The sequence below is a fragment of the Nothobranchius furzeri genome, chromosome 3 (assembly GCF_043380555.1).
Source record: "Nothobranchius furzeri strain GRZ-AD chromosome 3, NfurGRZ-RIMD1, whole genome shotgun sequence".
Lineage (NCBI taxonomy): Eukaryota > Metazoa > Chordata > Actinopteri > Cyprinodontiformes > Nothobranchiidae > Nothobranchius > Nothobranchius furzeri.
Genome location: NC_091743.1, coordinates 41,839,461 through 41,852,790, shown reverse-complemented (window position 1 = coordinate 41,852,790; position 13,330 = coordinate 41,839,461). Strand labels below are relative to the sequence as shown.

At 45.1% G+C, this 13,330-nt stretch overlaps 1 protein-coding gene across 13 annotated transcripts in view; it reads right to left on the bottom strand.

The window, feature by feature from the left end:
* The window catches only part of LOC107385828 (band 4.1-like protein 1), a 165,153-nt gene that overhangs the window by 18,803 nt on the left and 133,020 nt on the right, over positions 1-13,330 (bottom strand). For 6 of the 13 annotated variants that reach the window (XM_054748293.2, XM_054748309.2, XM_054748324.2 and 3 more), the window contains exons 11-17: positions 12,693-12,868; positions 12,243-12,472; positions 11,874-11,909; positions 10,443-10,487; positions 8,906-9,055; positions 5,163-5,249; positions 3,332-4,693 (exon numbers count right to left, since the gene is read on the bottom strand). In XM_054748293.2, coding sequence (XP_054604268.2) covers positions 3,332-4,693; positions 5,163-5,249; positions 8,906-9,055; positions 10,443-10,487; positions 11,874-11,909; positions 12,243-12,472; positions 12,693-12,868 — 2,086 coding nt within the window. The remainder of the gene's footprint in view (positions 1-3,331; positions 4,694-5,162; positions 5,250-8,905; positions 9,056-10,442; positions 10,488-11,873; positions 11,910-12,242; positions 12,473-12,692; positions 12,869-13,330) is intronic. The other 7 variants (XM_054748333.2, XM_054748334.2, XM_054748339.2 and 4 more) reach the window with 5 other exon arrangements.

Genomic DNA, 13,330 nt, shown 5'->3' with positions numbered 1-13,330 from the left:
TGATCTCAGGCTCAGGGGGAGAGAGGTCCAGAGTCTGGGGGCCACAGCAACAAATGACCTGTCACCTTTGGTCTTTAGCCTGGTGCTGCACAACCAGTAGGCTTTGATCACTGGACCTCAGGGACCTGCTGGGGGTGTAGGGACTAAGAAGATCACCAATGTAAGATGGTGCTTGTCCATGTAAGGCTCTATAGACCAGAACCAGGATCTTGAAATGAACCCTGAAGTTGACTGGCAGCCAGTGGAGCTGGAGGAGAAGCGGGGTGATGTGGGAGCTGTAGTCAAAGATGGCATCTGGCGACGGCGCAAACATCTTTCTTTAGAAGAAAGGCTTTTATGTAGCGCTTCTTCTTGTTGATATTTTAAAGACATGCCTAAGTCATTTAAAACAGAGAAAAGAGCTGCAGCAAACTCCGCTTCAGAAGCCATCTTCGTTGTTTGTGAGAAACTAGGCGTTACGGTGTGTGACGCACGCTGCTCAGTACTGATTGGCTCGGTTACAATTCTCAGGGGCCGGGGCTATTTGAATGGGAGCATTACCAGGTCCTGTGCACTGGCTTGGCTGGCCAGGCTAGTGCTGTATTTACCCGAATATAAGACACGTTTTTTTTCATTGTGTCGTCTTGTAATCGGGGTCTAACCATCACACGCCCTTAATAGCAGAAGGCACCAGGCTGTATGTTCTCAACAGGAGAAGAAAATGGAGACAAGGGGTCCAGAGCAGAGTGGACCAAAAGTGGGGCAAATTAACAAGCTATATGGCAGAGTTATGTGAATTTTAAGATGACGGCGGTCAATTCAGCAGAGGCGTCAAACAAAAGGCTGAGTTCAGATGGGTCAGGTAATGGATGACACATCATCAGCGGAGCCATCTGCCTCGACAGCAACAGATCCACAGCAGCAGCCAAGACATGACGCCCAGGGAGGGATGGCGGAGACCCCCCACCACTGCCCAGGCACCACCCGAGGAGCGCCCCGGCTGCCGCCGCCCACCGGCCCCAAGGCAGAGGGCTCCGCAGAGGAAACACTGGAGGATTAAAATATATAATATGTAAAATAACAAAAGCTAATATGGATAGAAAGTAACTGATAAAAAGTGATTATAAAGATAATAAAAGAAAACATAATCATATAAAACACTAAGATGTAAATAAAATAATAAAATTAGTTAAATAAAAGAGATAAATAGGTGTATATATATATAAACAAATACAATAAGCGATCCAGTTAAACAGACTAGATAAATAGTAATCAGCTAAAAGCTAAGCTAAAAAGGTGGGTCTTGAGCCTATTCTTAAAAGCCTGGACGTTCCCTTTGGCCCTGAGGTCCTCCGGCAGCCCGTTCCAAAGACGAGGGCCGTAATACTTGAAGGACGCCTCGCCGTGGGTGTGTGTCCTAACTTTAGGGATAACTAGGAGACGGCTGCCAGAGGAGCGCAGAAACCGCGAGGGTTTTTATAGTAAAAGCAGTTCTGAAAGATAAGAAGGCCCAAGACCATTAAGACACCTAAAACCATTTAAAGAACCTTAAAATGGATCCTGAAACATACGGGGAGCCAATCCAGTGATTCTAAAACCGGTGTAATGTGCTCTCGCCTCCTGGTCTTCATCAGGACACGTGCTGCCGAATTTTGTAAAAGTTGTAAACCTGAGATGCTCTTTTTGGGAAGACCATAAAGCAGGGCATTGCAGTAATCAATCCTACTGGTGATAAAAGCTTGCATCAGTGTCTCCGTATTGGCCCGAGAGAGAATGGGGTGGACTCTGGCGATATTCTTAAGATGGTAAAAACCTACTTTTGTGATGTTTTTAATGTGTGGGATAAAAGTCAGCTCAGAGTCGAAAATAACACCCGGATTCTTCACTTGTAGTGATGAATAAAAAGACAATGATTGTAGTTTAAGTAAAAGTGTCTCTCTCTGGGTCTCAGGGCCGATCACTAAAACTTCAGTTTTGCCCTGGTTGAGCTGGAAAAAGTTTTCAGTCATCCATGATTTAATATCTAAAATGCAGTTAAAAAGTGTCTCCATTTGCTGTGCGTCATCAGGAGACACGGAGATGTACAACTGTGTATCGTCAGCGTAACTGTGGAAATTCACCTCGTGTCTCCTGATGACGCTGCCCAGAGGGAGCATATTGAGGTTAAAAAGCACTGGGCCTAGAATTGAACCCTGAGGCACACCGCATAAAGGTCGATACGGAATTTTCAACCCTGGAAGAGTGGTTTAAATAATCATTAAAAGCCCAAAACTAATAAGACAAAAACCTAATTTCTGAGGAAAAGAAATCTTAAACAATCAACCCGTCTATCATTTTCACACAAGACCATGCTGGTTACAAAACATTCCCGTTTAGAATAGAAGCCACTGAAAATGACACAAAAGCCAGTAAGGTGTCCATCACACAGTGCCTGTGTATATTTCAGAGTCTGCGTGGATCTACGTGTTTGGAGGAGCTTTTTATATTTTCCCACACTGTCTGAGTTAAATCAGATGGAGGTATGATTGTCACACACTGACAGCTCTGCAGCACCTCTTCTCATGCCTATTTAATCAAGTACGCAAGAGCACAGCTCAGATGAAAAGGTGGAAAAAGATGAAAGCTGTCACGTCTACTCTCTTCCAATTCATTCCTGAGCTAAATGTGTGCAAACTCCCAATGACACTAGCTCTGACTGAGCTGTTGTGTCTAGCTGCTCCTGCTGGGGGTTCATGGTTGGAGGCATCAGTGCATTTATTTCACCATGTCTCTCTATCCTGGTGACGATGATGGAAACAATTGCCCAGATTTTGTAATGTGGTTTGTTTTTATTCTTGAAAGATTGGGATATTTTACAAATTCATGAATAATTTTAATGAGGTTTGTGTTTTGGGTAGTTTTTCAATCATCTCCCCACAAACCCCATGCTTGGTTCAACCCTGATTTCTGAAATTGACTTTTGTTCTCAGATGAGTGGTTTTAATTGGTAGGATTCATGTTCCATAACCTGTTTGAAGTTTGAAAATGACACCAGGGCAGAGATGAGTAAAAGCTGAAGCGTGACACACGTTTTTGTCTTTTACGGCCAGTATTGTGATGTACAGATTTGCCAGGGTGTTGGTAGAGAGCAATGGGAGAGGATAAACAGAGTTGCCATATAGGACGATGTTGAAAGCTTTAAGTAAACTTTCATCTCTAAACAGAGCAGCACCTTTCCCTTAAACAAACACAAACAGGTAAGATGGATGAGCGTTTGAAGTCACTGAAAACGCAAAGAAACACGGCGTGCAAGTCTGCCTGAAGCTCATGCTTTGCCTCCAATGACTGAATAGCAGATGCCAAGCAGAGTTACCGAGTGTCTCTTCTTGGCTGCGTCCAGGCTCTGCTCCCTGCCAGCATTCCGGCTGTTCCGCAGTATTAGTCCGGACTCCCTGGCCTTCTGCGTTTTCACTGGTGGAGCTGGAGGAGCCATTTTAGGAAGAGCTGACATTTTTGAGCTGAATAGCTGATTCTCTGCAGAGCCCCTATCTGAATGGGAGCTATCCTCTTGGTGTTTGGCTTTAGGGAGGGCCTGCAGATCGGCTGGGGGTGATGAATGAATAGCAGAGACATCAGACCAGTTAAGGTCTGACGATCCCTCCGGAGAGCCAACGGACCAGCGGTATTCTCGTCTGACGATATGTGATGGCTCTTCCTGCCCTATCTGTTCCCTTTCGTCCTTACCTGCTACACTTTTTGACCTCTCTGGCTTCAGAGGAACGATCCTGGTGATCTCAGATTGATAGCCACTGCCTGACAGCCGGTGGAGGGATGTCCTCTGACCTCTGTCACCCAGGAAACCGTCAATGTCCTCTCCACCTGAACTGCTGATCTTTCGCTCATGAGACCTGACTTGTCGAAGTTTCACCTCGGCCAATTCTTTGTTATCAATAAGGCTCTTTCCTCTCACCTTCACCACACCCTCTCCTTTGACACTGGCTAATGAACTTTCATGTTCTATCTTTCCAGGTCCGTTTAAGGAGCTTAAATTAACACCTGCCATCCCAACCTGGTTCACCTTCCTCTTCACCTGCTCTATTCCTTGACTGTCGTCTGATAAATCCTCTTTTTTGTTGTCTTTATTTGCACTGACAAACTGATCCTTTCCTAATGCCTGATCATCTGTTGCCATGAGCACCGGGGATGAATCACAATGATTTCCTCGATTAGGCATTTTGTCTGAAGTGTTGTCTGAGTCAGAGTCTTCCTTTTCCTCGCCAGAGGAATCGCTCCCAGCCTTCCTGCTGACAAGCTCTGCTGGCATTCCCAGGTTCAAGCTCTGGGGTCTCCATTTTTTCCTTGGTTTAGAACCCACCCTGTCTTTAATCTGGCGAGAGCCTGGGGCCACATCGCTGCTTGCCTCGGGGCCTGAGGTTTGAGATGGTTTACTTTGAGATTTGTCTTGAAACCAGTCTACATTCTCAGTCTCAGAGAACAAGTCCACCTCTCTGGGTGTTTTTGTGACCGAACATTCATCGATTTGGCTTCTGGCTTCTTTTCTGTTGTACTGTATCACCTCTTTCTGTAGCATTTTGGTAATGTCTATCTCTTTATCCAGCTGCTTTTTCTCCCACGAGGAATCCGATATGAGAAATTTGTTCTTTTCTTCTCCTTTAAAGCCTTGGTCTTGTTGAAAAGGTTGCTGTTTTTCAATCAATACCCACTCTTCAGAGCCCTACATGATGGTATAGATTAAGCACAGTTAGACATGCCAAACACAACGGCTAACAAGCAATGAATTTCATATTAAGACTTTCATGACAAAAAATAAATAAGTCAAATGTACAGCTGCTGTATAATGATGTTTTAGAAAACAAGAATTTACTGTTCAGTACGTGACTCTCAACCCTCCCACTGTCCTCATGGGTGTGACCCCGCAAGGAAAGTTGACCGTTGAGGAGGATTGATGGTTTATCCCTTGGGTCCATGTGGCAGGGGTGAGGAGTGAGCACCACCTCACCCCTGCCACGTGGAACTCGAGGGATAAACCATCAATCCTGCTCAATGGTCAACTTTCCTCGCGGGGTCACCCGTAAAGACAGTGGGAGGGTTAAACAGACAAATGAGAGAAAGGAAGTAAAACTGCACCAACTCCCCCAACGTGATAAACAGTAAAATGTTTGATAAACAAAAAGAAGTGCAACCTCAGGGGAAGTGACCACAGTCTTCTGGACGAAACCCTCAACAGACAGGCTGTTAGCAGGGTCCTTCCCAGCTGCCCAGCCCCCCAACTGGCCAAGAGGAGAGAGTTTGAAAGAGAAAGAAGAACAGCTGTTAAAGCTCAGACACAAAGTGACAGAGTGAGTTAGTGAGACACACCATCTAAAGAAACTGCAGGGAAGTAGAAAGAATAGTGAGGAAGAATAGCACACATGCTATATAGTTCAAATGACGGGGACAATGGAGGGTGCTGACCCCCTAGCCAAGACTTTAAATCCTGAACAACAGTAGGCCCAGAATATGATTAAGTATTACCGCTGTCATTTCTTTGTGAAATATCACCTTTTTTTGTGACCCATTACTATTGCTCAGACATAAGATGCATGGATTAGATGAAACTCCGCCTCCCCCATGAGGATTCCACAATAGTACACAGCTGCAGACCCAGAGACCACAGATCCACCGTCATGATAACCCCACTCCCAGCGAGTTTGCAGTGGGAGGGTTGAGCTGCTAACACTTGCACACACACACACACACACACACACACACACACACACACACACACACACACACACACACACACACGCAGGTCCTTGCACACACGGACACACACGTTTGTGACAGTAGGCACGTACACACATGACTCAAGGCTAGAAAAGGAGTGTAGCTGAATCAATGTTCAGTTCCTGATGTTTGCAACGTTCACCTGATTTGCAAAGCTACAAAATCTCCAGCCAGCAAACTGGACTATTTAAATTGTCCACCACATCATACATACGGGGGCGACGGTGGCACAGGAGTTAAGTGCTCGCCTTGCAATCGGAAGGTTGCAGGTTCGAGCCCCGCTCAGTCTGTCGCTGTCGTTGTATCCTTGGGCAAGACGCTTAACCCACGTTGCCTGCTGGTGGTGGTCGGAGGGACTGGTGGCGCCAGTGCTCGGCAGCCTCGCCTCTGTCAGTGCGCCCCAGGGCAGCTGTGGCTACATCGTAGCTCATCCCCACCAGTGTGTGAATGTGTGTGTGAATGGGTGAATGACTGATTGTGTTGTAAAGCGCCTTGGGGGGTTCCAGGACTCTAGAAGGTGCTATATCAAATACAGGCCATTTACCATTTACATATACAGCTACCAAGGTAAGAAAACCATGAACTGATGAAGTTAACTCGACTGACTTAAGTCACACGGTGAGCTACATTTTCAACATAGTTTGAAAACCAAAGTACGTCATTCATTCTTGAGCAAGTAGTCTATTATCCTCAATACTGACTAGAGAAATTCAAGATTATGAATCTACTAATAACGAGCATCAATCTGAGACAACTCATCTCCACAGATGACAGAGTTCGTCCCTTCAAACCTAATTCCTAATATCGTTTTATTTCATGAACTCCATTTTAATGAGCAGTCGTTGGCTGTGAACGTGCTTCATTCACCACTTACCTGTATTTATTAAACATAACGAAAACGAGAATTACACTCAACGAGGTTCTGTGATAAGACTGAATCATCTATTGTTTGTTTTCAGATCAAAATTGTGATTTCAGACACCGCGATCATGTGATCACCAAGGCTGCGTTATTTTGCTGCGATACTGACTGACCCAGGATTTGTTGAGGGTTGTGTGACCTCGCTGCTTGAGTTGAAGAAGTGTCGCCATGAGCTTGTGGACCATACACATTTGGTTGGTTGTTATTTTGTTTGTTTGTTTTTGAAACACAGTCTCACACCGTAAGCGTCGAAAAATTACGCGGTGTGACCAAGCGTTTGTTTTTGCGATGTGTTGTGAGCCACTGCTCATCGGTTGGCGACGCGCTGTGCCAAAGCGTCGGTATCCGATGCCCGCGATAAAACGGACATTTGATCGATTTGTGGCCTTTACCCTCTTGCTATTTAACCTTCCCCTCACCCCCATCCTAACCTTAACCAGCTTGTGCATGCAAAACTTTGTTTCACCTTTCCTCTCAAACACAATTAACGGAAAATTTAGACTGACATGTAGGGTCAAGGCTAGGATGGGGGTGAGGGGAAGGTTAAATTGCTATAGGTTAGAGGTGAAATGTCGGTGAAATCTCCATTTTATCGAGAGTGCCGGATACGACGCTCTGGCCTCCCGATGCGCAGTGGCTCCAAACGCGTCGGAAACAAACACTTGGTCACACCGCGTCATTTTTCGACGCTTAGGGTGTGAGAATGTGTTGGTTTTAGTGGTGCTGCAGCAGCCAATTTAATCTATGGCTGTGGTCGTCTGTCTTGACTTTGCAACATGTGTGTGTGTGGGAGGGCGAGACAAAGAAGCTTAAGCTTGGTTTATGCTTGACGCATTTACTTGGTGATGCATCTGGTTCATGTGGCTTGTCTCTGCGTTGAGCCAATATTCTCCCAAACTGTAGGGGGCAGCATGGAGCTCTACGGCACGCATCCAACACTACACCATAGTAGATGTAAAAATTACCGTCGTTTACAACATGGCATTCCAGCATTTTTTAACAGCGTCCTCGACTTTTCCGACAGTGCGAGCTATTTCTCTCCAAGAATTGTTAACAACATGTTGATCACGGTGATCTCTGAGAGCTGAATCATACAAATGTCTGTATTTACGAACCTCTGCCATACTAGTTCTTGCCAGTCCGTCATGTTTTTCTGCGTCCGACCGTCCGCGTGGTTAGAAAATTTCCTAGGCGCGCTGTGCGGAAAGTTTGGGCCGTGCGGAGGCGCGGTGGAGGGGTGTGGTTGTTAAAATGACGCAACTTTTCCGCGCAGAGCCGTGCGAAACTCATGGACCCCTCAAGCATAAACCAAGCTTTATTCGCCAGCTTCCTGCAACTGCAGAAAGGAATGTACTATAACACCACCTTGTGGAAATGAAGGGCACAACTTCTTTCCTTCAAAAACCGTTTGAATTCTTCTGATGGCAGTGCGGAGTTACGCTAATTTACAGCATGCAACAATGTGTTGTGTACCTGACGGACGGAAATCACATGACCAGATCTGAAAATATTTGCTGATTTTTTTCCCCACAAACAAGACCACTGTTTGTCCTGCTATGAAGTGTCACGTCTCTGACTTTTCCAACCTTCTACTGTCACACAGCGACACGCCCGCTGCTCTGGTTCGGTGCACAGTGGATTACACTTCCTGCCTCAGACATCTGACGGTTGACGAGCTTAATCTGATTACAACAGACAGTGGGCTAGATACTGCCTGAGGGCAACTTAAGCATCAACAAAGACAAATGCCAGTTGATCTAAAGACCCTGATCTTATAACAGAATCTGATGACAACCTGAGAGAATTTGTAATTTTGCATAAAACACGCCACTAATCAGCAATCAACAAAAATGAGTAATGATCTCTTCTGAAAGGCCTTGAATTAAGCAAATCTCCCCCGGATCTCATCACGATGCTTCTTTCACCGCTGCCTGTCTGTCATCTACAAGCATCAGAGGTACTAAAAGGATTACACCTGGAACCCCTGAGAGAGACAAAACGCTCTCCATTATATGCTCACACATCTATAAATACGATGAGGGGTTTACGGTTTGTTTCATCTTTGCAGTTATCTTTTTTAAATGCTTGTTGGGAAACCCAAAGCTACTTTTGCTAATCTTGTTTATGTTCTTTTTTTCTTCCTTTTCTAGTTGCGTGAGACGTGCAACTCAAACATCTAAACACGCCTGTTGGGTTTTTAGGTTTTTTTTCCATCCCTCCTCAGCCAGAATTTACTTACAGCCTTCTTCTCAGGAGTTGCAGTCGGAGACGTTGCAGACAGACGCTTCTCTCGGGTCATCAGCTTGCTGTTTGGTTCCCTCAAGGCTCTCTTCAGCTCATTGATGCTGGCCTGGTGCTTCAGCAGGACATCCTTGGATTTATCAAGAAACTGGAAAGAGAGCAGGAGACAAATCAACGTACATCAACGCTTATTTACCGTTTGACAAACAGGCCTGGGGAACATGCTGTTAACACTGGAATGTATGCCAGCAGATTAGCTCAGATTACATTTGTGCTTCACAACTTTGTGTTTGTACCCATTAACTCAACCCAAAGCAGGAGAAACCAAAAGCAGTCATAGTTCCAGCTGACATGGTTTTGGGAAAACAAATGAATGCTGTAATCAGGACTCTTGCTGAAAAGCTGATGGATGATAGCATGAATGTGAAACATCTATTCCCTTGTGTTGATTGAAAGTGAAATTTCAGGAAGAGACGTTTAATTATGAGGACTCTTAGACTTTCTTCTGGAATGTGATCAAGTGGCCACAGAACTTTAAAGGGGAACAAGGTAGTGTTGGCTTGCTTTTAGCACCCCCTAGTGTCGAACTGAAAGCAAAACGTACGTCTTCGCAGATTATAAATTACTGAAATTCGGAAAAGTAAATATGAAAAATTTACAGAAAATTTTCTAAATCTATTATAAGAACATGAAAATTGTATCCAGATACATTACCCAGTTACTAACTGCACCAGTTATGATTATTATTTTGTCCGTGATTAATATTCAAGGGAACAAAAATTTCATGTTAATTTTTTTGCGTATATTTTTTCTTATGATTTAATTTAAGAAAATATAACATTTAATGTTTGAAATATTATTGTTCATAAGAACACATTTTATTTTTTTCACATCCAATAGATTGAAATTAAATCACATTTAACCAAGCCTACATAAAAGTTCGGCTCTTAAGAGGTTGAATTCCACGTTCACAAATCTGTTTAGAGGAACAACAACGGGTTTTTCGATCTGTTTTAAATGTCAGACGCTGAGTGCTGTTGTTCCATACTGAAGGTCTTATTAAACAACCTGCTGCGTTTGAAAACAGCTGGAATATCGATTCCTGCGTTCTCACAACTCGAGCAGCACACATGGAAACACGATTTAATCATTAGTAAATCAGGATGAAGCGTCTGATTCTGAAGTGAAGAACCAACACTCTCCCGTTCAGTCTACGATAACGTGGGACTTCATTCACAATGAAAACATTTGATCAACTTGCTTTTTCTGCAAAAAAATCAGAGCACTTCTCCCAACACCGCAAATGATAAAACGAAGTGATTTCTTTTGCAAGAACTTGAAAGAGGTGAGCGAGTTTCCATCTGCAAGAATAACACTCAGAACTCACGTCTGGACTTTTTATGGCATCTTATTAATAAATCCATTATTATGTCCTTCAAGAAGTGAAGGCAATGAAAGGTCAATAGGTGAAATCCGGCGAAGGTTAAAGCAGCAGCAAAACAATTAAAAGTGCCTGAGCTGTAACTGAGCTGTACCTCCTGTTTGTGCCGAGGAGTGGTCTCCTGGTCCAACTGGCAGAGCTGAGTTGGGGCAGGAGATTAGACGTGCAAAAGGAGGTGAAGAGTGCAGGGTCAGACAGTGCAAGAACAAGGTGGGAGGTCAGAGAGACAAAGAGATGGCAGACAGAGTGAAAAGCTGTATAATGGTGAGACAACTTTAGAAAGTTACATCAGTCCAGTGCGTGTTCAGGAAAACAACACAGGGGAACAGGGTGACCCCAGATGGACAACAACATGCCTGATACTCTGTGATTGGTTCACACCAAGGAGAAAAACCTGAAGCCAACAAGGAAATACCAAAAACGCAGTTCCCCCCTCAACCCCTAGGGGCTGGCACCAGAAGTGAGCCAATCCCCATTGACTTGAGTCTCGGGCTAGCTAAGTTAGCTAGTAGCTGCATTGGTTCATTTGTTCTCACTGTAACAGCCCCACCCTCAGCTCCAGCTCTTTTCCCATTTTTGGATTGTCTGGGCGTGACGAGATGTGTGACACCGTCAAAATGGCGGCAGAGGGAACCTCCCATTTGGAAACAAAAACATTTAATTCAAACCTACGAACAGGAACATTCCAGCATATATGTCGATGGTTTACACCGAACATAGTGCTGTCCATTCTGGGTAAACATTAGGGCTGGCTCATTAGGCCATAGAATTATACATTTTACTCGAGTCTGCAGCTTACAGAGAGCAATTAGGGCCGACTTCATCTTGTATCTCCTGTAATCAATAATGCACGATGACAGTGTGAATCTATTGACACAGCACTGTCATCTAATACACTACAGTCCATTACTAGGGAACATGAATGTGTTCCAATAGATGACTTAATTCCCTTTATGTAATGTACATGGATATGCATTATAATACATAATACAACACCCCTCACAAATATCTCTACTCCCTATCCAGACTAATCCTGACATTGTCAGTCGTCTACAGTGGAACATCAAATGAACCTGATTCTGCTGCAGTGTAATACCTAACTGCTTTGTGTTTTCTTTCTGTTGACTGATTCTTTGAGCGTTGCAGTCTGGCCTTACTCGCTGCAACAACACTCCAGTGTATTCTCACTTTCATAACATAAAACCAATCCACGCAAGGCGTCATGTTGTTGTGCATCTCTGGTTATATTTACCAATTTTGCAGTCTGGATTGTTTGAATTATTTTACTGAACACCTGGAAACGCAAAACTTTGAAAATAAAAGACGTTGTGATTTATTTTTCTGCTCCAAATAGCAGCATCCCTTCATGTGATGTCATGAAAGCGTCGCTCGTCTTTTCAGTAATGACTTCGATAAGAGAGACGAACCCAGAGAAAGATGGGAGCTGAGTGAGAAACATAATGCTGCAGAGTTACACAGACAGATCGCGTTGGATGGATGACGACAGAAGACAGACACCTAGTACCTCCTGTTTACTGTCCACTGGAGAGCCGCTCTCCTCCTTATTGCCAGCAGAGTTAGAAGATACAAAAAGGGTGTTAGCACACACGGCCAACCTTCAGTCTTCAGAATAATGTGAAAGGGTTCGAAACTGTAAAGCTGTTAGCAGTATTTATGAGTGCAGAGCTAGCATGAAAACCTGAGTGGAAGGAGAGGAGTTAGCCGAGGCTAAACCCATGGTGTTTCAGTCCTGCTGGACAGACCTCAGGTGGGCTGAGAAGCTTACGCTGCACCTATTTACACCATCATCACCAGCTCTGCAGCCCTACCTCCACACATTAGAGTCAGCCTCACCTCTTTAGACAAGCATAAACACACAAACAGTGTCTACTACCATGATCTCCTTCTTTCTGCTGGGAGAGACGCTGCCATCGTGATCCCTTTCCAGCTCCATGTCCTGGCTCTGATCCTGGTCCTTGTCGTCTTCATCCTGCTCCAGGCTGGGCTCCAGCTCCGTCTCCTGTTCGTCCACAGATGGGCTGTAGAGTCGTCGCTGCTCGCTGTAGCTGCGGTGGGTCAGGCCATGGTGGTTCTCGCACATGGACGATGCGGGCCGGGAGAACTCTGTTGTTTTGGTACAAAAGAAGTCAGAACTGAATTGTTTACCCGTTTGGCATCAAACAATCTGCTGCTGCAAACAGCCTGGTTCAAACTGAATTTCAACCGTCAAACTTCCTCTGACTGCACAAATTTGCTAAACCTGCCCATCCTGTCTACCTTTACTATTTAAGGTCCGTCTCTAAGCTGCAGCATCATATGAAGCTTCAGAACCAGGTGTGCTCACCTCCATCCAGGCTCCTGGACAGCAGGTACCTCTTGCTGGTGGACCGCTCAAAGTGAGGAGCAGGACGGTCTATGAGAGCGCTGGCCTGTCTGGTTTGAGCCTGTGTCCTTCCACTGTAACGGAACTTTGATCCCATCACCAAGAAGCCTTTGGGAGGAGGTTCTGGAGATACCAAGCTGTGAAGTAAAAGCTGGACTTAGAAATGATCCTTCTTGATTTTAATCAACATTATATTTGAATAAACGTTGAATCAGCTAGGATGGGTTAGGGTTAGGATGTCCAACTCTAGTTTTAGGGATAACTCTAAACTTCTATCACACAGAGGAGGAGGCCCAGACTTCCCTCTCCCCAGCTCCTCAGGGGCAGTCCTAAGGTGTTCTCTGGCCAGCCGAGAGACATAGTCCCTCCAGCGTGTCCTGGGTCTTCCTTTAGGTCTCCTCCTGTTGGACATGGCCGGAAAACCTCGTCGGAGGCATCCTAATCAGATGCCTGAGCCACCTCAACTGGCTCCTCTCGATGTGGAGGAGCAGCAGATCTTCTCCGAGCCCCTCCCGGATGACCGAGCTTATCATCCTACCTTTTACCCCCAAATTCCACTACCTCCGCTCTGCTCCGCTCCGGTCTGCCCCCGCCTTCCG